Source organism: Cygnus atratus, chromosome 25 (assembly GCF_013377495.2).
Source record: "Cygnus atratus isolate AKBS03 ecotype Queensland, Australia chromosome 25, CAtr_DNAZoo_HiC_assembly, whole genome shotgun sequence".
NCBI classification, from domain to species: domain Eukaryota; kingdom Metazoa; phylum Chordata; class Aves; order Anseriformes; family Anatidae; genus Cygnus; species Cygnus atratus.
In genome coordinates, this window is record NC_066386.1 from 572,056 (window position 1) to 598,640 (window position 26,585).

Sequence of the window (26,585 nt, forward strand, 5' to 3'; positions counted from 1 at the left end):
GCCGTAACCCCCGCATCCCCCCCAGGCGCCCCGTGGCGATGGCCGAGAGCCACAGCTGGTGGAAGCTGACCTTCCTGCGGAAGCGCAAGTCCATGCCCAAGGTGCTGTACGACAGCCCCGACGTCCACGCCGGCGACGGCCCCGAGGGCAGCGGCGAGGAGGGGACGCCCGAGTTCGCCGCCCGCCTGGAGAAGATCGTGGACAAGAGCAGCAAGGGCAAGCACGTGAAGGTCTCCAACTCCGGCCGCTTCAAGGAGAAGAAGAAGGTGCGGGCGACGCTGGCCGACAACCCCGGCCTTTGCACGGGCACCGAGCGGGAGGAGAAATGAGGCCGGGAGGGGGCACGGTCCCTGCGGGTCACGGCCCCCCCGCCCCCCTGCAGCCTCCCATCCTGCTCGGCTCGGTGCCGGTGACACGATGGAGCGGGGGGGCTCGCTGCGGGGCTGGCCGGACCCCCCCCCAGCACCGCGGAAGGAGAAGTGACTCGGGTTGGACTTTATTTAAGCAGGCAGCCGCAATCCTGTTTGAGCGCAGCCCCCGCGGGTGCTGGCTGCGGGAGCCCCATCCCTCGGCGCTGCCCCGAGCGCGGTGCCGTGGCCCCGGCCCCTCCCGGCCCCGGAGGTGACACCGGGCAGAGCCCTGCTCGTCCCCAGGGGCTGCCACCACCCCGTGCTCCGGCAGCCCCGCGCACCGGGCCCGTCTGTGCCGATCTTCGCCCCGCTGGATCCGGCAGGACCCGGCCCCGGGCCCGCAGGACGGAGCAAACCCTCGCGGAGCGGCTCCCGCAGCGACCTCGGGGGGCTGCGGTGTCCCCGCGGCGTCCCACCGGGAGCGGTGTCCTGCCCGCCCCGGGAGCTGCTCTTTGCTCCCGGAAGGGGAGAGCCGAGCACAGCCCGGGGCCAGGCCGCCCTCGCAGCTCCTCTGGTTTTTTCTTTCCTTTTCTGGGAGCTGCGCCTTTTGTGAGCTCTTGCCGCTGCTCCGTGTTAATAAAGCAGGTCTGGGAACAAAGGGAGCGCAGTGCCCGCGTGCGGCTGCCCCAGGGCACGGGGCCGGTGGCGGAGCTGTGCCACGAGGCGCGGGCGGTTCCGGGCCCCGGGGCTCCGAGCCAAGCGCTGGGCGCCGCTCCAGGCCCGCTCCCCCTGGGGAGTCCCCGGCCCCGCGGAGGCACAGCCTCACCTGACCGCGCACGGACCGGGACCGGGACCGGGCAGCCCCGCCGCGCTGCGGGCCGGGAGGGGTGGCTGGGGGCTGCCAGCGGTGCTCCCAGCCCGGGGGTGCACCGGGGGCTTGCCCTCCCCCCGGAGCAGCCACACACCTGCAACAAGGCCCCGGCCCTCGTAAAACCCGAACTGCGCCAGCAGCCAGACCCCTTCCCTGGCACAAAGCCCCTGCCAGGGCAGCCCGGGCTTCCCAGCAGCTCCCGCCCCGGGCTGTTTGCTCACCAAACACGCGCTCACAAGGTGCTCTTTGTCCCGTGCTGGCAGCACCCGAGGGTTCCTGCCCCAAAGGGACGGGGGAAGAGGGAGGGTGCGCGGCCGGCACCCACCGGCTGGGTGACGCCCGTTACGGTGGCGCCGGGGCTCCCAGCACCATGGGGGCACGCGGGGTGGGGAGGTCGAGGTCTCGGGTCACCCTCTGCGGCGGGCACCTGCAGAGCTGAACGGACCCCCACCGAGCCCCCAGCCTTGTAGCGGAATGTGCAGTCGCCCCCTTGAGGTGCTGCCGGCCCCACGTCCCCTCCCACCCCACCCCGGCTGTTGGGCACCACGGCCGCACCACGGTGACCGAGGGAGTCAGGTGAAGGAGGCACCGGGGCAGGGGAGGCACCATGCAACACAGCAGCCACGCATCCCACCCCATCCCACCCCATCCCACCCCATCCCACCCCATCCCATCCCATCCCCCGCCACCCAGCCAGGCTTGGCCCAGCTCCAGGGGGTTCCCGGCTCTGGCACGGGACCCATGACGATGCCGGCACACCTGAGCCCTGCGGGGACGCGGGGCAGCCCCGGGCTGGGCAGGGCCAGGGAGCTGCCGAGGGGGCAGGGGAGGTGCCGCGTCCCACTGGGGGCTCTCCCCCCTGAGCGGCTGGCGGGCTGCACGCAGCCCCGGGGGCTCCGCTCCACCGCAGGGGACCCCCGGCTGTGGGACCCCCGCAGAAGGCCCCGGGGACCCTCCCGCCCCGCTGGCCAAGGCCGCGCGTCCCCACGTTGCTCCTCAGCAGGGAACGATCCTGCCCCGAGAGCAGCACCTGGGCGCACAAACACCCGGAGCTGGAGAGGGCGAAGGTTATCGGCGCCCGGTTTCGCTGGGACGCGGCCCAAGAGCAGGAGCGGTGCCGGCCGAGGCGGCAGCACCCTCTGCCGGGGAGCGCAGCCGAGCTCTGCTGGGTAAAGATTAACCCACAGCCACGCACGGCTCCGCTCGATCGGCATTTATTGCTCCCGAGCAGGGAGGAAGCAGCGCAGGAGCAGGCAGGGCACAGGCCGGGGGCCCAGCGCCCCGCCGAGGCAGGGCACGCAGGAGACAACACGCAGCCGGCCACGGCCACCCGCGGCGACAAAGCCACAGTTACATAAATTATCGCACGGACTGAGCGAACGGCGCGGCTCTAGCTAAAACACGAGGCTCGATTGGTCCCAGCAGCACAGGATGAGGGCAGGGGATTCACAGGGCTCTTTCCCGGTCCCCAAGTCATTACCATAATTAATTAAGTCATTACCACGATTAATTAGCCACCGGCAGCCCCAGGAGCAATTGCTCCCCACGTGCTGGCGGGGGGAAGCGGGGGGTTTGTGGGACCGGCCAGCCCCTGCCTGCAGCAGACACGAGGGGATTGCAGGGTCCTGGGGCCGGGCCGGGCTCCCGGGCACCCCGAAGCCCACCACGAGTTTCTCGGGCAGGGCAGAGCGAGGCCACCGCTCCCGGGGCACGGCGGGGACACGGGGGGGGCACGCAGCAGACTTGGCACAGGTAACGCCGCCGATCGGGCGAGCGGCCGGGCACAGGCGCAGCCTCAGGGGGCGAGGCGCTCGAACACCCACTCGCCCTCGCCGCGCCGTGTCATGGGCCCGGGGGGGTCCGCGCCGTCCCGCAGGCGCCGGAAGACGATGCGGTCGTGCAGGCGGTTGGTTTGGCCCTGCCAGAACTCCACCACGTCGGGCTGCAGGATGTAGCCTCCCCTGGGGGGGAGACGCGGGCGGTGAGGGGGGGCCCCGCGGCGCGGCACGGCCCCGGGCTGCTCCCGGACGCGCACCGGGCGGCTCACCAGTCCTCCGGCTTCGGCACCGGCGCGTCCCGGTACTTCTCCTCCAGCTCGGCGTTCCTCTTCATCAAGTACTGCGGGGAAGGAAGGGGACGGGGCTGGAGCGCGGCAGGGGCAGGATCCCGGCTGCTGACGGAGCCCCGGCCCCGCTGGTCGCTCCCCGCACTGCTGGGGACCGGCCGGCCCCGCGCCGCTCACCTCCCTGTCCGGGATGACGGTGCTCTGCCGGCTGGCGACGGCCCCGATCTGGCTGCTCTTGGGGCGGGAGTGGAAGTACTGCTCCGACTCCTCCTCTGACAGCCGCTTCACCGAGCCCTCGATCCGCACCTGCACGGGGCAGCCTCAGGCGGGCTCGGGCTGCCCGCGGGCCCCGGCAGCCCCAGGCGAGGCCCCGTGTCGCTCCCCACGTCCCCACCGCGCGCACGCCCCCGTCCCGCCTCACCGCACGGGGCCCGTCCCCCACAGCCAAGCAGAAGGGGCCGGGACCCGTCCGGAGAGCCCAAACCCCGACGCAGGAGCCCCCGTTTCCCACCCCGCAGGGGCTGAGCCCGCACCCAGGACGTGGCCCCGTCCCTCCGCCGCCGCCGGGACGCACCTGGCGGTTGAGGGGCTCCCAGTAGAAGACGAGCGAGGCGAAGGGGTTGGAGTCCTGCGGCGGAGCCGAGCCCTCAGCGGGCGGGCGGCCCCCGGGAGCGCCGCAACAGCGGGGGGGTGACCCGGGGGGGCCCGGCCCGCAGCCCCCCCCCGCCCCCGGTGCCCCGCGCTCACCAGCTCCCTGCCCTTGCGGCTCTGGCGGTTGGTGAAGAAGCGGAAGCCGTCCTGCCCGAAGCCCTTCAGCAGCACCATGCGGGCCGAGGGCTTCCCGTCCCTGCGGCGGGAGGCGGCGGCGGTGAGCGGGCGGCGGCGGCGGCGGCGGGGCCCCCCCGCGCCCCCCCGGCCTCACCTGCTGCAGGTGGCCAGGCACATGGCGTTGGCCTCGCCCACGGCCGGGCACCGCAGCGCCTCCGCCAGCCAGGCCCCGAACTGCGCCACCGGGTCGCGGGCGGCCAGCTGCCGCTCCTCGAACGCCTGGGGGGGGACGGGACGGGACGGGACGGGACGGGGCCGCCGTCAGCGCCTCGAGCGTGGACGCGGGGCCTGCCCGGGCCCAGCCCCGGCCCGCCGGCGGTCCCCCGGTGACCGCCGGTACCCGCCGGTACCCCCCTGGCCCCACCGCCCCCGGCCTCCCGGTGCCTCCCGGTAACCCCCCGTTACCCCCGCCCCGCCCTTGTCCCCAACCGCGGTCTCCCGGCGGTCCTCCAGTGGCCTCCGGTACCCCCCGGCACCTCCCCGGCCCCGCCGCCCCCAGCCTCCCGGTGTCTCCCGGTACCCCCCGATAACCCCCCGGCACCTCCCCGGCCCCGCCGCCCCCGGCCCCCCCGTACCTCTCGGTAACCCTCCGGTAACCCCCCGCTCCCACAGCCCCCCCCCCCCCCGTTATCCCCGGTCTCCCGGTGCCTCCCGGTATTCCCCAGTAACCCCCCGCGGTCCCCCGGTGCCTCCCGGTAACCCCCGGCCCCCCACCTCCTCCGCCCCCCGGTAGCCCATCCTCATGGCCCCCAGGTCCATGCCGCCGCCGCCCGAGCGGGGTCACCCCGCGCCGCCCCCCCTCCTCCGGCGCCCGCCACCGCCCCGCCCCGGGGCGCGGTCACGTGCGCGCAGCCAATAGGGAGCCGCGCCACGGCCCCGCCTCGGCGGAGGGCGCTCGACCAATCGAAGGCGGCGGCACGCGCAGGGCCGGAAGCGGCGCCCGGGTGTAAACAAAGGCGGGAGGGGGGCCTTAAAGGCGCGGCGCCCCCGGCGGGGGGGGCCACCGGGGGGGGGGCACCGGGGCCGGGCCGTCGGGAGCAGCCCCGCCCCCTCCCCCGGTACGGCCCGCGGGGGGGGGGGGGGCACAGCCGGTGTGGAGCAGCTCCGTGAGGCCGGGACGGCCGGAAACGGGCTGGGAGCCGCCGGGTTGGGCGCAGAGCGGGGCCGCCGCCTTCCACGCCCGGGAGTAACGGGCCGGGGGGCGGCGCCGGGAGAGGGGGGGAGGGGCGGGCGGAGAGGCCTCGGGGGCGGACGTGGGAAAGCCGGGGGGAAGACCGGAGCGGGGGGGCGGGGCCCGCCCGGCACCGACCGCGCACAAAGCGGGGCCTGGCGGCGGCTCGTCCGTACTCGCGCTGTTTATAACGTTAAATACGAAGGCGGAATGTGCTGCGGGCCCGCCCCCGCCGGGCTCCCCGCGGTGCTGGGCCCCGGGGGGTCCGCGAGGGGTCGGCCCCCGGCGCCCCTCCCGGCGGGCAGCTCCCGCGCAGGGCCCGGCGGCGGCCGGGGGCGTCCCCGAGGGCTGTGCGGGGGGGACGCGGCCGCCCTCGGCCGGCGGGCGGGAGCCTGGAGTGCTGCGGGGGCGGCGGGGGCCCGGGACGGCGCCCGGTGGGCGGCCCCGCGCCGCGGCCCCGCGAGGGCTGTCCGCGGTGCGGGTCCCGGCCCTACAAGTTCTTGGTGACCAGGTGGGTTTTGTAGTGCTTCGTCAGGTGGTCGCTCCGCATGAAGCGCTTCTGGCACTGCGCGCACTCGAAGCGCTTGTCACCTGCGGGGCAGAGCGGCGGCGGTCAGCACGCGGACACCCCGCTCCCGGCCCCGGCCCCGGCCCCGGCCCCGGGCAGGGCTGCGGGGAGCCCAGGAGGCGGTGACGTGCCCGCGCCAGGTCCCCTCGGCAGCCCCCTGTCACCGCCGTCGCCGGGGGCAGAAAGCCCCCGGCTTCGCAGTCCCTCCCAGCAGCTCCGCCACGTCCCAACAGCGGCTGCTGGGGGCCCGAGCTCACCCCGGCCCTCGGCTCAGCACCCGGGGCCCTCGCGAGGCCGGGGCCTGCGGGGGGCTGGGCCACGGCCCGGGGGCTGCCCTGGGGGGGGGGGGCCGCAGACCTGTGTGGGTGCGCGCGTGCCGCTGCAGCTCGTCGCTGCGTGTGAAGCGCTTCCCGCAGAAGACCCAGTTGCAGACGAAGGGGCGCTCGCCCGTGTGCAAGCGCACGTGGGCGCGCAGCAGCGAGGTCTTGCGGAAGGTCCGCCCGCACTCGGGGATGTGGCAGATGTGCTTCTTCTTCCCCTGGTCCCCCGGCCTGGCGGGCAGAGCGGGAGGGCGGGCGTCAGGCGCGAGGCGGCCGCGGGACCCCCCCGGGGCCGCCCCGCGCCCCCCTCACCTCTTGTCGCCGTCCTTGCAGTTGGGGCAGGTGCAGGCCATGCGGCGCCGCTTCTCCCCCGGCTGCGCCTCTCCCGCCAGCGCCTGCTCCATCTGCAGCTGGATCTGCGTGGGGCTCAGGCCGCTGATGGTCAGGTTGTTGCCGGAGACGTTCTGCACGGTCAGCTGCTGCTGCCCTGCGGAGGGAACCGGGAGTCAGGCGCCGCCCGGCCAGCCCCCGCGCCCGAGGGGCCCAGCGCGGCTCCGCGAGGGTCCCGCCGAGCCCCTGCGGGGACGGGACGGCAGGGGACGGACCCCAGGCAGGCTCCCCGGGCCCCGGCGCCCCAGCCCCGCATGCAGCACTGCCCCGGCCCCGCCACGTGCTGGCCCCGAGGCGGGCCGGTAAGTCCCTTTTTTTCTGAATATACTGTGCGGTTTTTCAAAGTTTTTGGTTTGACCCTTCGGGGTGGGGAAACGGCCAAAGAGGAAACGAAAAAGAAACTTTGAAAAAACGTGCAATATATTGACCAAAAAACGGGACTTACCCCGGACCCTAGGGGCCGCTCCACGCTCGGGCGCTCACGGAGGCGGCAGCCTGGGCCTCGCACAGCACCCGGCGGCCGTGCGGGGGCTGCAAAGAAGAAGACGGGGTCAGCGTCAGCAAGCTCGGGGGCAGCAGGCGAGGAGAAGCAGGGGGTGCGGCGGCCGAGCAAGGAAGGGCTCTGCAGAGAGGGGGCAGGCAGAGCAAAGGTGCCTCCAGCTCCAGGGGGAGGGACGGCGCCCGAGGGCCGGGGCGGCCGCCTGGCAGCCCTGCCGAGCGCGCCCCCGCTAAAGCCAGGCCCAGGCTCCGCGCCCGGGGCCGCAGGCAGCCGGTCCCACCGGGCCCCTCCTGGCCGGGGCTGCGGCGCGGCCTCGCGGCGGCGGCGGCGCAGGCAGCAGCAGCGTCTGCCCGAGCCATCTCCCCACGCTCGTCACGAAGCAGCAATTAACCCCCCCTAAAGCCACGCCGGCGATGGCGGCGGCGCGCTGAGGAGCCCTGAACCGCACCGCAGCGCGTTTTATGCTGACACCGTTGGGTTGAGCAAGAACCGGCAGCTTCCCAGTGCCAAACCCGGCCGGGACTGCTGCCGGGTCCTGCCGGGAGAAACCGCGGAGCGCCAGCAGGTCTCTCTGGATCGCAGCGCAGATAAACGCTCCCCAGCCGCAGCCTCTGCCCTCAGCTCCCCGCAGCCGCCGGCTCGGGGCCGGGGCCGGTGTGCCAGGGCAGGACGGAGCGGCCGCGGGGATGCGCGGCTCGGGGCAGGCGGCGGGGAGCGGGGCGTGCTGGGGCTGCTCGAGGGCCTGGGGCCGTGCCTGGCTGTTGCGGGCTGCTGGGAGGCGCCAGCCCCGGGGGAGCGGAGGGGCCGGGCTCGCTCCCAGGGAGCGGCGACGCCTTGCGGCGGAGCCCGCGTGTGCGGGGGCACCTCTCCTGCTGGGTCTGCGCGAGACCGGGGCAGCAGCCCCCCGCCAGGCAGCACGGCAGACGGGCGGAGGCGTCCCCGCCGCAGGGCCGGGGCTGGCGGGGCTGTTCGGGGTGGGGGCTGCAGGCCCGGAGGAGCCCCCGGTGCTCTGCGCCCCCTGCCTGGCTGGGCCCCGGCCCTCCCCGAGGCACACGGCTCGTCCCCGGGGCCGGGCAGGGCTCAGCCTCCCTGTGCGCAGCCCAGGAGCGAGCAGCTCGCGGGGCTCCTGGGCAGCGCTCGGACACGTCCCGCAGCCCCGTGGGACTGACACTGCCGGCGGGGGCTGCAGCAGCTGCTCTCCCCGACCCCGCCACCGCGACGGGCTCGCAAACACCGCGCGGAGCCGCCGAAACGCCTCCCCGCGGAACACCCGCGGCCTCCCGCAGCGCGGGCAGCGAGAGCAGCTGAGGACACCTGGCACCGAGCAGCGCCCGGCCGCGGGGCTCGGGGCACCTGCTTACGGAGCTGCCGCGTCCCAGCTGCACCGCGCGCTGCCGGGGGCTCTCTGTGCCCCCCGCCCGGGAGCTGCCCGCGCCCCCTGTCCCCCCCGCCCACCCGGCGCAGCACCCGGCCCACCTCCGCTGTTGGTGATGGTGACGGGCACGCCCTGCACTTGCACGCCGTTGATGTTGATGGTCTGCATGGCCTGCGCCGCGGCCGCCAGCTGCGCCGCGCTCAAGCTGATGACGCCGCCGGCGGGGGCGATCTTGGGCAGCGGGCGCTCCTTGCGCGTGGCCGGCTTCTTGCTGCCGCCCCCCGGGCTGCGGGACACGGGGCTGCTGCAGGACGTGCCGGATGGGGCCACCGTCACGGCGGGGGCTTCCTGGAGCAGCACCGTCTGCAGCTCCCCCGACGGCGTTTTGAAGTAGACCTGGTGGGAGGAGAGGCGGAATGAGGCCCCCCGGCTGCGAGCCGCCCTGCTGGGCCCGCGCGGCCCCGAGCAGGAGGAGCTGCCCCAGCCCCTGAAGCCCGCGGGCCTCCTGCGGACGAGTCCTGACTTCGCACGGCAGCAGGGGGCTGCTCTGGCCCCGCGGCCTGGTTCCCCAAGGCAGCAGCACAGCCCCGCAGCCCGTGAGCCCGCTCCCTCCCCTCCCCGCGCTTCCCGAGCCTCTGCGCAGGCCGGGTACCGGCCCGAGCCGGCGCCGCAGCAGAGCCTTCAAGGACACGGCGCTCCTGCAGGTCCCGCAGAAGGAGGCGGACGGCAGGAGAGGCGTCGCAGAGCCCCGCCGGGGCAGCAGCTGCGCTCCCGGCCCCTCCTAGGCATCAGAGTCCGTGTGAGCGACGCCTGAACCTGACGCTAAGCCGGGGATGCCTGGTGGCTCGCAGCACCCCCGATCCTTAAAAGCTGGGCGAGGGGCGCAGGGACGCGGCAGAGGACGGCGTACCTGCGTGGGGGCGGGGTCCGTCGTCTGGATCTGGAAGTTCTGGGAGGACTTCTGGGGGACGGTGGGCAGCGTGGCGGAGGCGGCCTGCACCACGCGCAGGGCCTGCTGCGGGATCTGCACCACCTGCGGCTCCTGCTTGGGCTGCACCACCTGCACCTGCTGCACCACGGCCGGCTGGCCCGAGCCCGGGCTCTGCACGATGAGCAGGTTGTTCCCCGCCTGGATGATGTTCTCCGCCGTCGTCTCGATCAGCACCGTCTCCACCTGCTCGGCCACGGCCAGGGCGGCGGGCTGGCCGGGCGACACGGCTTTCTTGCGAGGCTTTTTGCCGGGCTTCGAGGGGCTCTCCGCGACGATCTGCGCCTGCGTGCCCGGCTCCGCCGCGCTCACCAGGTTGTTGACGGGCAGGGCGAGCGTCACGTTGCTGCCGCCGGACAGCTTGACGACGCCGCTCGCGCCCTGCACCGGCGACGCTCCCCCCTTCTGCGCCGGGGCCGGCTTGATGGGCACGGGCTTGTGAGAGGACGAGGACGGGGCCAGGATGGCCTGGTTCGTGCCCGGAATAATCTGGATCTGGTTGGCGAGGCTGGGCTGGACCTGGATGGCCTGTGCCCCCGCGGGCTGGATCTGGGGCACCGCCTGGTACTGGATGTTTGCGGCCGCGCGGGGCCCCTTGTTGATGACGGCCGGGTTCTGGATGGCGAAAACCAGCTGCCCCCCGGCGTAGGAGGTGCCGACCTGAGAGCCCTGGAGCTGGAAGAGGTTCCCCTTCGATGACAGGATCCCGAAGTTGTTCTTCCCAGAGCCCAGAGGGAGCGGAGCAGGTTTGATGGGGACGAGTTTGCGAGGCGTCGGCTGAGGAGGGGCGGGAGGAGTCACAGCGGCTTCCACGGCAGGGGGGCCGATTTTGCTACATGTCGCTGCAAGGAGGGCGAGGGGAGACGGCTGCGAGTCCTGGGAGGGAGACGGGCACGTCAGAGAGGGGCTGGAGCCGAACGGACCCGAGGGCGAGTCCGCCAGGGGAAGGGTACACGCTGCCGAAAGTAACGCAGCCCGCGCCCATGGGACACCTCATTAAGCGAGCGGCTTAATTACCCGCATCATGTGAGCCCTGCGCGCACCCCAGCCGTGCTACTTTTAGCCACCAGGACGGCGGCTGCCTCGTAATCGTGTGTCTGTGCTCTCACATCCTCCGTGAAGCCGCACACGCCCTGCATGTCTGCTGCTGCTCACACCGCCCCTGCACGCCCCTGCAGCGTTTCAGCCGGTTTTCATCCCCCGACCGCCTCGTGGCAGCAGCAGCTAACGCGACCCCAGGGGTCCTTAGGGAAAGCACACCACGGGCAGGAGGACCACCACCACGGGCAGGAGGAACACCACCACGGGCAGGAGGACCACCACCACGGGCAGGAGGAACACCACCACGCAGCCGCTGCAGGAGCCAGCGCTGGGCTGGGAACGGGCCCAGAGTGCGGCTCCCCAGCCTGTCCTGCGGCAGCCTCCTCCTGGGGGCAGCAGGGGCCGCCCCGGGGCTCGCTGCCGGCGGTCCCGAGCCTGGGGCACGGTCCCGAGCCTGGGGCACGGCGCGGAGCCCGCGGCGCCCCCGCGCTCACCTGGGCGGAGGAGGCGGCCGGCTGCAGGTACTCGCTGGGGCTGACGGCGGCAGTCGCAGCCATGCTGTCGCTCGGTCTGCGGGAGGAAGCAGAGGTGGGGAGTGAGGCCAGCAGCGACACCGCGGCTCCTCGGAGCGCCCAACCCAGGCCCCGACGCCCGAGGGGCTCCCCCAGCATTGCCCAAACCCCCCAAGCCTGCCCCCAGCCGGGGCTGGAGAACCCTCACCGCGTCGCCCCCTTCCCCCGTGCCTGCCTTCGGCCTTCGCCGGCCACCGAAGGCAAATGGTGGCCGCAGCGAACGGCCGACCACGGCGCACCGGGCACCGGGCCGAGGCCCCGGCGCGTTTGCTCCCGTCCCCGCACGGCCCTGGGCTGCCGGGGAGCACCGCTGCCCCGCAGAGCCCCCCCCGGGGCGGCCTCCCGGCGCCCGGCCCGCGCCATCCCCCTGCCACTCGTTTTTCCAGCTCGGGGAACCTCCGAGGACAGCGTTTTGGTGCGGGCTGGCGTTTTTCCAGGCTGGAAAAACATCGTTTCAATTATTTCGGTATGCTGTTGGTGCTGAACGTTGCCGAGTCGTTACGTAATTAAAAGGTCGTGTGGGGGAGCAGCAGAGCCGCCAGCGGGGCCCGGGGAGGCCGAGGGCAGCCAGCGGCGAGGCAGGGGCAGGGGCAGGGGCAGGGGCAGGGGCCGGGAGCAGCAGCCGGGGCCGCGGGGCCGGCAGCGCCTGGCTCGGAGCCGCGTGCCGGGGCAACGAGCTCGGGGAGCTGCGAAACCGCAGCGGGGGAGCCCGGAGCCGCGAAGGCTGAAGGCGGGCGGGGACGGGGGCACGCAGGCACGGGGGAGGTGCGAGGCCCCACGGGGCTCCCAGCGCGAGGCAGCGCTGAACCCAGGGCTGCAGTGCAAGCACAGCCCCGGGGCTCTGCCTCGCAGCAGGGACCGGCCGAGCCCGGTCCGTCACGCTGCCCTGCGCCGGGGGACGCTCCCCTTCCCCGCAGCCTGCTCGTACGGCTGCCCGAGCTCAAGGGCTGCGCCCTCCCGCAGCAGAATTAGGGCAGCGCCGAGGATTAGCAGCGCTGACTACAAAGGGCAGCGGCGCTGAGCTGGCCGGAGACATCAGAGGGATGCCAGCAGCCGCACAAACAAACCCGGGCCGGGCCGGGAGAAGCCCGGTGTCGCCGCAGCGTGAGCCCCGCGCGTTCCTCCCTTGCACGACTTGTGTCCGACCCAGCCGGGACAGCGCCCGTCCCGTCCCGTCCCGGGGGCGTAACGTGGCCCTCGCGGCACGGTGCTGCCAGGCGGGCACCAAAGCTCGCGGCTTCCCTGTCCCTGAGCCCAGCCGGGCCCCTCTCACCAAACACACCGCAAACCGCCGCTGGCTGCGGGCGCGCACTGCTCCGTGCCCCGCGGAGGATGCGCCGAGCGGCTCGGGCCCAGCTCGCCCCCGTGGCAGCCGCCTTCCGGCGCCAGGACTTCCCTCGAGGCGGTGAAGGGAGCAGCGATTCGTAACATTCCCTTTCTCCTAGCCACCTTCCTCCTTCCTCCGCCTGTCCCAAGTGCAGTTCTGTGCCTCGGCCTCTCCCCCTGCCCTTCGCCCCCCGGGAACGGCCTCGCGTACCGGCCGCCTGCCCGCACACCCCGATGGCACCGTGAGGGGCTCCCGGAGCCTGCCGGGAGCTCGGGGCACGTGGAAGGAGCCCCCAGGACTCCAGCGGTGGAGCCGCAGGAGGAAACTTCCCGACCGTGCGGCCGTGGGACCCCCGGGCAGCGAGGGAGCAGAGCGGCAGCTGCAGCGCTCCCAGCCGCACGGCCGGGAGGTTTGCTCGGAGGCAGCTCCCTCGCTTCGCACAGGAGTTTATTTACCTCGGACACCGTGCCGTTATCTGCGATATTCCACGGGAGATACAGGGGGGAGAGGAGGGGGAGAGGAGAGGAGGGGGAGGGGAGGGGGAGAGGCGCTTTCCCTGCACCCCGGTCAGGGCCAGGGAGGGGAAGGTGGGCGGGCAGAGCTGCAGCCCCAGGGGCACCCGCGCGCAGCCCCGCGGCTCCCCGGGGGAAGTTGCGTCCGCTCCAGAGAGCAGGCGGGCAGCCTGACCCTGACCCTGACCCCCGCAGCCTGACCCTGACCCCCGCAGCCTGACCCTGACCCTGACCCCCACAGCCTGACCCTGACCCTGACCCCCGCGGCCTGACCCTGACCCTGACCCCCGCAGCCTGACCCTGACCCTGACCCCCGCAGCCTGACCCTGACCCCCGCAGCCTGACCCTGACCCTGACCCCCGCAGCCTGACCCTGACCCCCGCAGCCTGACCCTGACCCTGACCCCTGCAGCCTGACCCTGACCCTGACCCCCGCAGCCTGACCCTGACCCCCGCAGCCTGACCCTGACCCTGACCCCCGCAGCCTGACCCTGACCCTGACCCCCGCAGCCCCGTTACCTGCGACGAGCTCCCCCGACGGCCCCGCCCCGGCAGAGGGAGCGCCGTGCGGCGCTGCACAGCCCCCAGCCCTCGGGGCAGGCGGCCCGTCCCCACAACGCCCTGCCCGGGCTCCCGAGGGCCGCGCGGAGGCGGCCGCGCACCCGAGGGGCAGCGGGGCCCCGGCACCGTTCCCGCCGCGCCCCCCGGCCCGGTGCCGCGTAGCGCGGGGCCGCTCCTCCCGGGGCGAGCAGCCGGAGCTGCCCCCGGGGGGGCACGGCCGGGGCCGCCCCCGGGGGGGGGCGCAGCGGGCACGGCCCCGCCGCCTGCCCGGGACCGGGACCGGGACCGGGACCGGGACCGGGGGGCTCTGGGCGGGGGGGGCGGCGCCGAACCCCCGGCCCCGCCCCGGCCCCGCCCCCCGCGGCCCGCCCCGGCCCCGCCGCCCCGGCCCGTTCCCGCCGCGCTCCCCGGGGAGGCGGGACGAGCCCCGGGCCCGCCCCCGCCCCCGCCCCGCCGGGCCCCGGAAGCGCCGCCCGCCCGCCCGGCGCGGGGAGGGCGGGGCGGGGCGGGCCGCGGGGGCCTCACGCCTCTTCCGGGCCCGGCCCCGCCGCCGCCGCCGCCCCTCCCGCCTCCCCCCCCGCCCCGGCGCCCCCGCCCCCGCCGCGGGCCCGCACAGACCGGCCGGGGCGGCGGCGGCGGCGGCTGCGACCCCCTCACGGCGCCATCTTCCTCCTGCGGGGCCGTCCGGGCACCGCCCTGCGCGCCCCGCCCCCTCGGCGGCCTCCGGCCCAATCCCCGCCCGGCTCTCCGGCGCTCCGGCCAACCGGCGGCGAGGGGCTCGATCGGCGGCCAATCCGCCGCGCCCGGCCGCTTGACGGGCGGCTCCGCCGAGCAATGGGGCGCGGTGATGGAGGGACGGCTCCGCCAATGGGCGCGGGCTCCCGATGTGACGGACGGAAGAGAAGACCCAATGGGAGGGCGGAGCTTTGATTGACGGCTCTGCCGCTCAATGAGAGCGAGCGCAGCACGTCCCGGTCCGCGGACTGACTGCCAAGCTTCCGAGGCGGGGAGGCGGGCTTCCTCGGGGGCGGGAGCCGCATGGCAGCACCCTCCGATTGGTCGAAGCCCGGCATGACTGACAGGCGGGGAAGCCAATGGAGAAAGCGGGGCGGTCCCGCGCCGCCTGGGATTGGCTGCGCGCCCGGGGCAGGGGGCGGTGGGGGGCACGTGACGCGCGGGGATGGCGGCGGCGGGGGCCGAGGGGGCGCGGCCGGGGCCTGACGGGGCCTTGCGGGGCCTGCCCGGCCTGGGGGTGCCGCCCCCGAACCCCGAAGCCCCCCCGCGGGCCCCCCGACCCCGTCCCCGCCGCCCCCCGGGGTCCCCGCAGCCGGCCCCGGGGTCCCGGCGGCTCCCGGCCGGCCCCGCCCCGCCCCGCCGCGCCCCCGCCCCGGGCCCGGCCGCTCCCGGTCCCGCTGGAGCCGGGTAATTGCCCGGCGCTTTGCCGCGCGGTGTCTGCGGCCCCGGGGCCTGCTCTGTGCGGCCAGCGCCGCCCCCCGGGCTGCCGCCGAGCACCGGCGCCGCCGCCCGCCCGGTTCCCCCCGGTTCTCACCGCCCCCCCCCGGCCCTGTACGGGGGTCCCGTGCCCGGGGCTGCCCCCCACGCCGTGCCGGGGGCGGTGGGCACGGGACGTGCTGCTCAGCCCGTGCCTCGTTCGTGGCCCACGCCCGGCCAGCGGCCTGGGGCCGGGGGGGCACCGCTGCCGTCCCCCGGCACGGCCCCGCTCGGCACCGGCCCCGGGGCTGGCGGGGGGCCCAAGGGCAGCCGCCCCCGCCGCCCCCGCCGCCTGCCCCCGCCGCCCACACGGTGCTCCCGGCGCTCGGGGTGCTCCCGCCCGGGCAGGCCCCGGCCTGCCGCTCCCTGCCTCAGTTTCCCCGGGCGTGCGGCGACGCCGGCTCTCGGCTGCGAGCCCGGCGCGGACGCGAGCGCAGGCACGGCTCGCCCTGCCCGGGACGGGGCCGTCCCCGCTGCCGCTGAGGGCGCCGAGCCCCGGGGCTGAGCCCCCCGTGCCCACGGCCCCGGAGCTGGGAGCGGGGCCTGGGGAGGCCTCGGTGCGGGGACGTGGGGAGCGGGGGAGCGCCGCTGCTGCAGCAGCCCCAAGGCGCTGGGTGTTTCTTGTCCCCTCCCTGCCTCGCGTTTTGTTGCAAAATACCAAATTTTCGTGCTTTTTGCTTGGCAGAGGGAGGGGGTTCCCTGGAAATGGGGCCTGGCAAACAGGGGGGCGCCAAGGGGCACCCCCAGCCCTTCGCCAGCCCCGGGACAGCCTCATCCCACGTCCCTGTCCCTAATGCGTGTGCCCGGCTCTGTTGCGCGTGGGGACGTGGGGACAGGGGCCGGGCAGCGAGGTGGGGACAGGGCCACGCAGGTTGTCCCAGCAAGGCTGGGAAGGGGACACGGGGACACGGGGACCCAGATCCGCGCAGCAGGGCCCCAGCCAGGCTGCACCAGGAGCCCTGCGGGGCCCGGAGCCGTGACGCGGGCCCGTCCCCGCAGGTCCCCGTCCCCACGGGTCCCGTCCCTGCCCTCCCCGGCCGTCCCCGAGCCCGGGGCTGCTGGCGGCTGCTCAGAGCCCACACGCAATTAAGGCAATGAGGGCACCTCCGCAGCCCGGCAGCCCATCTCTGCCGAGATCATTAACTGTTCTTAATGATTTCTTCGGAGAATTAGCAGGCGGTTTGCAGAGCCCCTGCCGGGGGTGGCGGGGCCGGCGTGGGGACGGGGACGGTGCCGTCACCGCTGCCCGGGGGCCCTGACGTCAGCCCCGCGCTGCCTCCGCGCCTTTGATCCCCGGCGGGAGCCGAACCTGTTCCTGCGCGGCCCGGCCCGGCCTCCCCCGGGCCTCCCCCGGCCCCGCTGCCAGCCTGGGGGGCTCCGGGCACCGGGAGGAGGCGGCGACGGCACGGCCGGGTGGCGCCCGGCCTCGCGTCCCCGTCCCCATCGCGGCCACGCGTCCCCGGTACAGCCGCACGCCCCCGTCCCCATCGCGTCCGCGTGTCCCGAGCCCGGGCGCGGGGCCGGGAGCTCCCCGCCGCCGTGCCGGGACCTTCCGCGCACGGTGCCGCCGGCCGGGCCGGGCGGGTGCCGATAGGCAGGGAGATTACAGAGGGGTAATTAAAGCCCGCGTTTGAATCGCGCCGAGCTGTCAGCTCCCTCGGCAGGGCAGGGGAGGCCGTCGCGCTGCGGAGCTCGAGTCCCGACAGTTCCCGCCCGGGTGAGAAACGCCGCCCCGGGGCGCGCCGCGACCGGGCACGGCCGCGGGCAGGGGAGGGCGTCGCGATAATCCCGCAGATAGCTCCGCCGGCCGGCAGCGCGGCCTCCCGCCGGCCCCGGGCGTCCTCGGGGCGGGGGCCGGGGCTGCGGGGGGCCGGGGGGCAGGACCGGGTCCGCCCGCGCCCCTCGGGGGGCTCCGGCGGCGGGGGCTGCGCCGGGCCGTGCCCTCGGTGCTGCGCCCCCGGTGCTGCGCCCCCGGTGCCGCGCCAGGCACGGGGACAGGGACGGCTTCGGGCCCCCGTCCTGCGGGTGCCGGGGGTCCCGCGGGGCTCGGGCACCCGTCCCCCCGCCGGGCCCCCGCTGGTCACTGCGCGCCCGGTTTGCCCACCCGCGGGTGCGGGGGGCCGTGACCAACCCGCGGGGCTGCGGCACCCGGTGCCGCCCCGCTCCCAGCCCCGCGTGCCACCGGCCCCGTGCCGCAGCTGGAGCGGGGCCAGCCCCAGCAGGCTCGGGGCCCCCCGGGGCCGTCTGGGCGCGGGGCCGGGGGCAGCCCCCTCCCGAGCTCGGGGCTCGCTGCCAGGGCGCCCGCGGGGGGCGGATCCGGGCGCCTCGGCTCTCCCCGTCTGAGGCCCCGCGGCCCCCCCGGGGGCTCCCCCCGGGCCGCGCTGACCCAGACGGCGCAGCCCCGCGGGCCGAGCCGGGGCAGGACCGGTTGCCATCGCCCCGTGGCACCGGCTGCGGCCCCCCCAGCACCCGCCCGCGGGCACCCGGCCCCCGCCGAGCTCAGCACCCGTGTGCGTGACTGGGTGCAGGCACACGGTGGGTGCACGCACACACACACCTGGCATCACCGTGCAGATGTGTGCACACCCCCACACCCCACACCCCCCCGCGTGAGCCCCCGCACGTGCCCCGCACCCAGCCAGCCCCGCGCCCCGCACAGACACCGGGTTGTTTTATGGCAGCGGGGGAAATTGCTCAGTCCCAGCGCCGGGCGCTGCTGGAAGTGCCCTGCCCGGGGGCCAGGAGTGTGTCCCCCCCCCTCCCCCGGCCCTCCAGCCGCCCAGCTCCCTCCTGGGGCTGGGGGGGACATCTCTCCTCCTCCACCATTCCCCCATCCGTCCATGGCCCCGCTTCCAGCTGGGGACAGGGCTGTCCCCAGCCCCTGTGCTGGAGGCTCTGTCCCACCTCCCGGCCCTGCCGGTGCCCCCGTGCCGGCCCCAGCCCCCCCGGCAGCGGGGCCGGGCTCTGGGGAGTGGCGGGGGCCGAGGACTGGGGTGCGGGGGCTCGGCTGCCTCCTGCCCAGCCGCACACCGGGGGCCTGGATGCCGTTTTGGGGACACCGACCCCTGCTGCTCCCCCCGGGGCCCTTGGGTCCCCTCTGGGGGTGCCAGATTGGCTCCTGCTGCCCCAGCACACGGAGAGATTTGAGGCATTCGCCTCTCGCCTTGTAATTTATGCAAATGGGCTCTGTAATTAGCTGTAATTTCAAGGCACGGCTCGGGGTTTCAGACGCTCCATGGTGAGGAGATGCCCCCCCGCCACCCTCCTGCATGGGCACCATTCCCCCCACGGGTGGTCCCAGCAGGGGCCCCAGCGCTGCTCAAGGTTGCCCCAGGAGCCTCCTGCCCCCAAGCCCCCTGCCCACCCCAACACCCCCGGTCCCCACAGCCCCACGGCCCCGTGTCACCGCAGGAGGATCACACCACGCCACGGTCCCCGTCCCACTGCAGGCTCAGGGCCGTGTCCTGCTGTCCCACAGTGTCCTGCGACAGGAGGGGGCCGAGGGGGCCGGCGGGGCGAGGGGCTGCACCAGCGGCCATCCCCCTGGGGGTGGTGGGAGAGGAGCCAGAGCAGCCGGCACCCCCTGCCAGGACCCATCTGCCCCCTGCTCCCCCGGTCTCACAGCACTGGGGAGCCTGGGACGAGCCCCCGATGAGGAGATGCGCCACATCCCCGCCACGTGCACGGAGCGTGGGGAAGGGCACAGTTCCTACACGGAACGTGGGGACAGGCGCGCCACCCTCAGCTCCGCGGGGTCCCCGCTCCTCCCAGCACCTCGCAGGTGTCCCCGCTCCCGGCCCCGCGGAGCTGCCGGGTCCCCACGGGGCGGCCGGCCAGGCCGTGGGGAGCTCTGCGCCGCCGCCCCCGGCTCCAAAGGTGCCGGGCACCCGGGGGCCGCAGCATCCCCGTCCCCGTCGCAGCAGGGACAACCCGGGGTCACGGTGCCCGCTCTCCCCCGGCACAGGGCCAGGGTTTCCCCGGGGTGCGGGGGGAGCCCCGCATCGCAGGGGGCACCGCAGCCCTCCTGCCTGCTCAAGGCGGCCCAGCCGGGCACCGGGGACACCCCAGACGGCGGTGGGACCTGCGGCTGGGGTCCGGCTGTGTCCCCCCCCGTGCCCCACGGAGCGCGTGAGCGCCGGCGCAGACTGCGCGTGGTTGTGGCTGCGTGGCTCTGGGCAGCCCCCAGCGGCTCGCCCTGCTGCCCCCGGCCCCCCCACACCAGGGTCCCCCGGGCCCGGAGCGGCAGAGCCGGGGGCCGCGCTCCACCCCACCCGCAGCCGCGTTTCGGCGGCGGCGGAGCCGTCCTAGCCCTGCGCGCTCGCCGGGACCCACGTGATGATGAAAACCGGGAGAGTTTCCCCCAGGGCGAAGGAGTTCCCGCGCCCGCCGCCCGGCCGGGTGCTTGGCAAGCGCCGGGGAGCTGCGGGCTCCCACGCGCCGGGCTCGGCCAGCCGGGCTCGCGGGGCTGCGGCCGGGGTCCTGGCTCCAGCGGGGCGCCGGCACCCGGGGACGCCCCCGCCCAGGGCCCCGCGGCAGGGGGGGCTCCCCCGCGGCCGCCGCAGCCCCCCCGCAGCCAGCCCCGCTCCGGCCGGGCGCTTTGGGTGCAGGAAGGGGGCCACGACGGCCGAGTGATCGAATGGCTCCTGCGTGGGGCCTGGCAGCTCCTGGGGCTCCTGGCGGCCCCCGCGGCCTGGGCTCCCCAGGGGCAGGGGGCGGAGATGGGCCAGGAGGGTTGGACCCCCGCAGCTGAGCGGGGTCGGGCTCAGCCCGGAACTCCTGGGCCCTTTGGGCTGCCCCGATCCATCTGGGTCGGGGGGGCTCGGCCGCCAGCTCCCCGCTCTGTGCCGCCACGTGTCTGGCCCCAGCCCCGGTGTCCCCCGAGCCCTGCGCTTGTCCCCGTCCCCTCGACCCCACGGCAGGGGGACAATGGGGCCAGGCGGGCCTGAACCCCCGGGACAGGGACACTGAGCCCCCCCGGGACAGGGGCACTGAGCCCCCCGGACAGGGACACTGAGCCCCCCCGGGACAGGGGCACTGAGCCCCCCGGGACAGGGACACTGAGCCCCCCCGGGACATGGGCACTGAGCCCCCCCGGGACAGGGACACTGAGCCCCCCTGGGACAGGGGCACTGAGCCCCCCGGACAGGGACACTGAGCCCCCCCGGGACAGGGGCACTGACCCCCCCGGGACAGGGACACTGAGCCCCCCCGGGACAGGGACACTGAGCCCCCCCGGGACAGGGGCACTGACCCCCCCGGGACAGGGACACTGAGCCCCCCCGGGACAGGGACACCGACCCCCCCGGGACAGGGGCACCGACCCCCCCGGGACGGGGACACTGACCCCCCCGGGATGGGGACACTGACCCCCCCGGGACGGGGGCCGGTGGCGGGGGGGGGCTCGGCGCCACCCGCGGGGGGCTGCGGGGCCCGGCCGGGGCTCGGCCGCTGCCGTCGGGGCGCGGGGGGGCGGCAGGCGGGGGGGCGGCGGGCGCGCAGGGAGGCGGCGGCGGCTTTCTTCTTTAATTAGCGCCGGTCGCGGTGTCTGCTGCGAACTTCCCGTCCCCTCCCTCCGCTTTCAAGCGCCGGATCCCGGCCGGGGCCGCCGCCACCGCCGGGCTCTGCCTCCAAGGGTTAAAAGCACCTGGGCCGGGCTGGGCCGGGCTGGGCCGGGCCGGGCCGGGCGGGGAGGGGCGGGAGGCGGCGCGGGGGGGAAGAGCCGGGAGCGCGGCCGGGACCCGGCCATTCCTGCTCGCCCGGCCCGGTGGGTGCCCGCTCCCTGGGGAGCCGCGCGGGTCCCTCGGGGTCCCTCGGCAGCCAGCGCCGCCCACCCCGCCGATGAGGACGGAGCCGCCGGGAGCCCGTCGCCGCCGCTAGACCCGTAGGTAGCCCGCGGCGCCGCCGCCCCGACGGCCGGCACGGGGGCGGGCCCCGGTGCCCGGTGCCGCGGACGGGACCGCGCCGCTCCCGGCTCCCGGCCCGGCCCGAGCGAGCCCCCGCGGCCGCCCCCGGTCCCCGCGGGTCCCCGCGCCGTGCCCAGCCCACGCGCGGAGCGAGCCGCGGCCCCTCCGCCCCGGCCCGGCCCCGGGGAGCCCCCGCCCGCGGCAGCCCCCGAGCCCCCCCGAGCCCCCCCGTGCGCCCCGCGCCGGTGCCCGGCCGGGCCGTGCCGAGGGCAGCGCCGCCCGCCCGGCCCCGCCGCGGGGCGAGGCACCGGCTGGGCTGGGAGCCTGCCGAGCCGCCTCTGCCCAGCCCGGCCGTGACTCACGGCGCGCATCAGCCGCCGCTGCCTCAGTTTCCCCGCGGTGCAGTGGGCAGCGCGTCGCCGAGCCCCGCCAGGGAGGGGGCAGCGCCGGGCCCCGGGCTCCTCCCGTCATCCGCGGTGGAAAAAACGCCCCGGGAGCCCCGCGGGGCCGGGGCAGGGCGGCAGCGTGGCGGGGCCGCGGCTCGGCCGGGGCCGGGGGGGTCGCTCCGGGGGGCACCGAGGAGCCGTGGAGGGGCCGCGCTGGGTGGGAGCTGCCCGGGCCCCCCCGGGCGTCCCCTCTGTCCCCGGCTCCTTCCTTCAGCCTGGGGGCTCGGGGGGCTGGGGTCGCGCCTGCCGGTCCTCTCCGCCCCCAGCTCCGTGTGACCCCCGGGATGGGACACGGCCACGGGGCTTTGTGGCCCTGGTGCGGCTCCCACGGGGAGCAGAGGGGCTGGCGAGGGGCTCAGGACCCCGCTGGGGGCTGGCGCTGGATGGGGCGATGTGGTGGCCTCGCACCCGCTGGGTGCCAGCCCTCACCCCCCTGCCTGGCATCCCCAGGAGCCCTCCAGTGTCGTGGACAATCGGTGCCGACCCCCCCAGGGCAGAGCCAAGCCCACCCTGGGGAGCAGCACCCCCAGACCTGCCCTTGGGCTCATCCTGCCGTGCCCCCCAGCCCTGCAGCGCTCAGCTCGGTGCCTCCGTAGCGCAGGTGGAGAGGGGTCCTGCTGGGGGGGATTTTGGCACCCCCAGCTCCTGCCCTCTCCGTGGGGTCCCCCTGCCTGCCCAGGCACTGCCCGCCGGGGAAAGCGGTCACCCCACGCGGCTGGGTGCTGCCGGGGGTCTTCAGCGCTGGGCCCTGCTCCTGCCCCGTGCTCGTAGTGCTGGGGCTGGGGGGCTCTGGGGGCCTGGCCCCAGCCCCAAAGCACCGGCACCCCTCTGCACTTCCCTGGGGGTCTGTCACCATCCCACACAGGCAAGGGGTGGCAGGGGGGCGGCGTGGCCTCGCACGCGGGCTTCTGCCATGGGGAGAATGGGGGAAGAGGGCAGGGGGTCTCGGCCACCCCCCCCCGGCGCCGGTGGGAAGTCGGGGGGCGGGAGCTGGTGGCGGCAGGTGGATTTCAACACCGGGGTGGGGCCCGGCCCCCGTGGGGTTTGCACAGCTCCCAGTGAGTCACGGCCGCGCTGCGGGGAGCAGCAGGTGCCTGGGGCCGGGGCTGCGTGGCCGCAGGCGAAGGCAGCCCTGAGCCCGGCTTCAAAGCGCTGCCGGTGGCTCGGCCCCGGGCCTCCGCTCCCCTGTCCCACTGCCAGCTGGCCCGGGGGGCTGCGGCCCCACAACAGCTCGGGGGCTCCCGGGGGCTGTGTCCCCGTGCTGTGGGGCAAGACCCCGGAGCTGTGCCAGGAGTGGGCAGGGGCTTGGGGCTGCTGCTTGCTGCCCTACAGCCCCTCGGGGACCCCAGCAGTGGTCGATGCCCCGGCCATGCTAGGGGGGCGTACGTTGGGGAGGGAGGAAGCAGAGCCCTGTGGCTTCCTCGGATACAGGAATTTGGCACCAGCCCCTTTGGGTCACAGAAGTGACCCGGTGGGTCCACGCCGGGGGCTGGAGCTGGGTCTGCAGGGACAGTCCCCTGCCTGGGGGGCCGAGGGGTGTCCCCTGCCTGGCCTCCGTCCCGCTGGGCTGTGTAGCAGAGAAATGTCCTCAGTGGGTGGGCGCTGGGTGACAGGCGCTGGGGACGCTGCCCCGGGCTACCCACTGCCCCGGCAGGGCTGGCACCCGCAGCGCAGCGTCATCCAGCAGTGCGCTGAGCACCAGCGGGCACTGCCGCCTGCCTCAGTTTCCCCCTGAGCTGCAGGGCTCTGCCCGGGGACGGGAGCTGGGTCCGGGGCTGCCGCCGGTGACAGCCCCCCCGTGCCAGCGCGCGCGGCCGCGGGGAGACCCTGGGGCGGGCGGGCGGGGGGGCCGGAGGGGTGAGGGCGCACACACGCACCCCTCTCTTCTCACGGCTCTTCTCTCCCCCCGCCGCCCCTCCTTGGCCCTGCAGGTCTGTCTGCGCCACCGCCCGCGCCGCCGTTCGGCAATGCTCACAGCTGTCTGCGGCTCTCTTGGGAACCAGTCCTCCGACGCGCCCCGCGCCTCCCCGACCCACCTGGACCTGCAGCCGCTGCAGCCCTTCCAGCCCCACGGCAGCGCCGCGGCGGGCGCCGACTTCGCCTCCCCGCTGCCGCCCCCGGAGCTGCCGCTGGCGGGCCCCGACGCCGCCTTCGCCGCCCCCGGCGCCTACGAGCCCCATGGCCCCCCGCGGCTAGAGCTGCCCCCCGACGGCCCCGCCGCCCCCGGCTCCTACGCCAAGCTGCTGCAGGCGGCCCCGGACATGGCGCACCCCTACGAGCCCTGGTTTCGGCCCCCCCACCCCGGCCCCCCCGGCGAGGAGGGGGGCGTCAACTGGTGGGACCTCCACGCCGGGGCCAGCTGGATGGAGCTGCCCCACGGGCAGGGGGGGCTGCAGGTGCCCGCGCCCCCCGGGCTGCAGCCGCCGCTGGGGGGGTACGGCGGGGGCGAGCCCCAGCTCTGCGCCCCCCCCGCCCACCTCCTGCCCCCCGCCCAGCACCTCCTGGGGCCGGAGGGGGCCAAGGCGCTGGAGGGGCCCCCCGAGGCGGAGGGGGGCGGGCGGGCCAAGGGGGGCCGGCGGGCGGTGCCGCGGGGCGGGGGGCAGGCGGCGTGCCGCTGCCCCAACTGCCAGGAGGCCGAGAGGGGGGGCCCCTGCCCCGAGGGCGCCAAGCGCAAGCACCTGCACAACTGCCACATCCCGGGCTGCGGGAAGGCGTACGCCAAGACCTCGCACCTGAAGGCCCACCTGCGCTGGCACAGCGGCGACCGGCCCTTCGTCTGCAACTGGCTCTTCTGCGGCAAGCGCTTCACCCGCTCCGACGAGCTGCAGCGGCACCTCCAGACCCACACGGGCACCAAGAAGTTCACCTGCCCCGTCTGCGGCCGCGTCTTCATGCGCAGCGACCACCTGGGCAAGCACATGAAGACGCACGACGGCGGCAAGGACGGCGGCGAGCCCGAGGCCAAGGGCGCCGGGGAGCCGCCGGCCGGCAAGGGAGGCAAGCGGGAGCCCGAGGGGGGCAACGCCGCCCCCACAAACTGAGCCGCCGGGCCGGGGGCCGGTGCCGGCGGGGGGGCCCCGCGCCCCCTCGGGGCTGGTCTCCGAGGGCCGCGGGGCCGCGGCGGGGGGGCCGGGCTGGCACCGTGCGCTCGACGCGCCGCCGGAGGGGAGCCGGGAGGCGGACCCCCGTGCCCCGCAGTGCCGGGGGCGGCAGGTCCCGGCCCCGCCGCCCCCCCCGCAGCCCCCCCCGCAGCCCGCTGCGGCGGTGCCCGGGCGGGGAGCGGCGCAGCCGGCGCTGCCCGCGGCAGTTTCACTTGTCCCGCGCCCGCTCCCCCCGTCCTCCCCCGGCTTCCCAAATCTTTTTTCGGGAGGCTGCTGGCAGGCGGCGGGGCTGTTTGGGAGGAACATCAAGGGGAGCCGAGGAGCCGGCGCTGCCTGGGCTTGTCCGGCCCGAGCGGGGAGGAAGGAGAAAGCGAGAGGAACCCCAGAGCCCTCGCTCCGGGAGCGTGGCCGTGGCCTCGCAGCCCCCGGGCGACGCCGCTCCCCGGCCCCCTCCCCGTCAGCCCCCCGAAATGCCGGGGGCTCGCCGCCCCCCCCGGCTTTTGGCCCCGTTTGCTCTGGGGACAGCTCGGTGCCGGGGGTGGGGGGCTCCTTACCCCCGGGGGGGTCCCGTAGCCTGCCTGTGGGAGCCCCACTTGGGCTCGGGGGCTACGGAGCCCCCCTTTTTTGGCCCAAATTGAGGCCAAAAAAAAAAGAAAAAAGAAAAAGAAACCCTGCTTGAATGTGAGTTGTGGCAGGGGGTGCTGCGCTGGGGGCGGCATCCCCGGCCGGGGGCCGCGGCGGGCGCGTCGCTCGCTGGGCACGCGGTTGCCCAAGCGCACGCCTGCAGCTTTCCCACACCCACCGCGGCCCCGGGCGGGAAGCGCGGGGCGGCCGCGGCCCCGGGAGAGCCGGGGCGGCCGCATTCCTCCGCCCGCCGGTCCCCCCCCGCCCCCCCCGGCACCCGCGGCCGTCCCTCCCCGGGGACCCCGCAGCTGCGGGCACCTCCGCCCGCCCCCCTGCATGCTGCCTGTCCCCGGGGACCCTGCACCTGCGGGGCCCCCAGCTGCCCCCCCCCGTGCATGCTGCCTGTCCCCTGGGGCCCTGTAACCGTCCCTCCCCGGGACCCCCTACTCCAGGGGGCATCCACCTGTCCCCTTGTGCATGCTGCCTGTCCCCCCGGGGACCCCGTCTGTCCCTTCCCAGGTCCCCGTATCTCCTGGGAATGTCCTGGGGTGTCCCCCCCCAGGGGACCCCACATCTCCCCTCCTCTGGGGCTGTCCCCCTTCCCCCAGGGACCCCCCATCTGTCCTTCATCCGCCGGCTGGTGGTCCACGAAATGCTCGGGTTTTCGACCTTTTGGGTTTTATCCCCCCGGTTTTGGCAGAACCCCTGGGGCAAAGGAGCCAGGAGCTGGGACCTGGGAGGGGCTGGGGGCCGCGCTGGGGGCAGGGTGGGCTGCTGGGGGCAGCGGGGCCACCGGCTCTGCCCCGCGGCCGGCACCAGTTCACACCGGTTGGGAATCCGGGGAGGGGGGAGATTGGGGGGGCCCCGATCCTGGGGCTCCGGGGGGGCCGTGTCCGGGGCTGCCCGGGCTTGGAGCGCCCCCGGGGTCCGGGGGGGGAAGGGGTGGAGGTGAAGTCGAGCGGGGTCCGTGCCCAGAGGGCGCCCCGCAGCCTTCGGTTTCGATTGTTTTATTATTATTATTAATTATTAATTATTATTATTAATATTATTATTTTATTAAGGTGAAGCCAGGCTTTGCCACCCGGGCAGGGTGGACGCCTCCGGGTGAAGCTGTAGCCGCGGCCCTTTGTGATGGGGGGGCGGGGACCGGCGCAGGGTCCCGACCCCGTCCCCGTCTCCGTCCCCGTCCCGGTCCCGTCCCGTCCCGGTCCCGCCCCGTGCCCCCGGAGGACCCCTCCCGAGGTGAAGTCTCGCTGGGGCCCGGGGCTGCCGCAGCCCCCCCGCCGCCGTTCCCAGCACGGAGCCGCCCCCCCCTCCCGGTGCCCCCGACGGTGTCTGTTGGGTGGGGGGGCGCGGAGCCCCGGGTGGTACCGGGGAGGGCTCGGGGCGGTACCGGGTGATCCCGGGGGGGGGGGCCAGGTGCGCTCGGCCCCCGCCCCTGCCCGCCGCGATGGGGCAACGGAGGCTGCGGAACCGGGCGGGGAGGCCGGAGGCCGGCCCCCGCCCGCCCGAACCAGTCCGGCCGGCTGCGGCGTGGGGCTGCCGGCCCCGCGCTGCCCCCGCGCCGCGTCCCCCCCCCGGCA

General features: G+C 75.9%; 4 protein-coding genes across 7 annotated transcripts; 2 read left to right on the forward strand and 2 right to left on the reverse strand.

Moving 5' to 3' along the window:
- The first annotated feature begins 38 nt into the window (after positions 1-38).
- Positions 39-679, forward strand: PRR15L (proline rich 15 like). The gene has a single exon (XM_035569895.1). The coding sequence runs from the start codon at positions 39-41 to the stop codon at positions 327-329; it is 291 nt and encodes a 96-aa protein (XP_035425788.1). The 3' UTR covers positions 330-679.
- Positions 680-2,419: 1,740 nt separating this feature from the next.
- Positions 2,420-4,944, reverse strand: PNPO (pyridoxamine 5'-phosphate oxidase). Of its 3 annotated transcripts, XM_035569893.2 has the most exons (7): positions 4,829-4,944; positions 4,209-4,333; positions 4,034-4,133; positions 3,861-3,914; positions 3,464-3,592; positions 3,269-3,339; positions 2,420-3,182 (listed from the first exon to the last, which is right to left on the reverse strand). In XM_035569893.2, exons 1-7 carry the CDS (start codon positions 4,871-4,873, stop codon positions 3,017-3,019), a joined length of 690 nt encoding a protein of 229 aa, XP_035425786.1. In that variant the 5' UTR covers positions 4,874-4,944; the 3' UTR covers positions 2,420-3,016. The 3 variants fall into 3 exon arrangements, with proteins under 3 accessions (XP_035425786.1, XP_035425787.1, XP_035425785.1); XM_035569894.2 differs by lacking the exon at positions 3,861-3,914; XM_035569892.2 differs by having other exon boundaries at positions 3,269-3,592.
- Positions 4,945-5,703: 759 nt separating this feature from the next.
- Positions 5,704-14,148, reverse strand: SP2 (Sp2 transcription factor). 2 transcript variants are annotated; one of them, XM_035569891.2, is made up of 7 exons: positions 14,056-14,148; positions 10,961-11,036; positions 9,348-10,301; positions 8,539-8,833; positions 6,486-6,660; positions 6,211-6,404; positions 5,704-5,876 (listed from the first exon to the last, which is right to left on the reverse strand). In XM_035569891.2, exons 2-7 carry the CDS (start codon positions 11,021-11,023, stop codon positions 5,776-5,778), a joined length of 1,782 nt encoding a protein of 593 aa, XP_035425784.1. In that variant the 5' UTR covers positions 11,024-11,036; positions 14,056-14,148; the 3' UTR covers positions 5,704-5,775. The 2 variants fall into 2 exon arrangements, with proteins under 2 accessions (XP_035425784.1, XP_035425783.1); XM_035569890.2 differs by lacking the exon at positions 14,056-14,148 and adding an exon at positions 13,396-13,515.
- Positions 14,149-23,244: 9,096 nt separating this feature from the next.
- Positions 23,245-24,318, forward strand: SP6 (Sp6 transcription factor). Its single transcript, XM_035569889.1, has one exon. The coding sequence runs from the start codon at positions 23,245-23,247 to the stop codon at positions 24,316-24,318; it is 1,074 nt and encodes a 357-aa protein (XP_035425782.1).
- Positions 24,319-26,585: the final 2,267 nt, after the last annotated feature.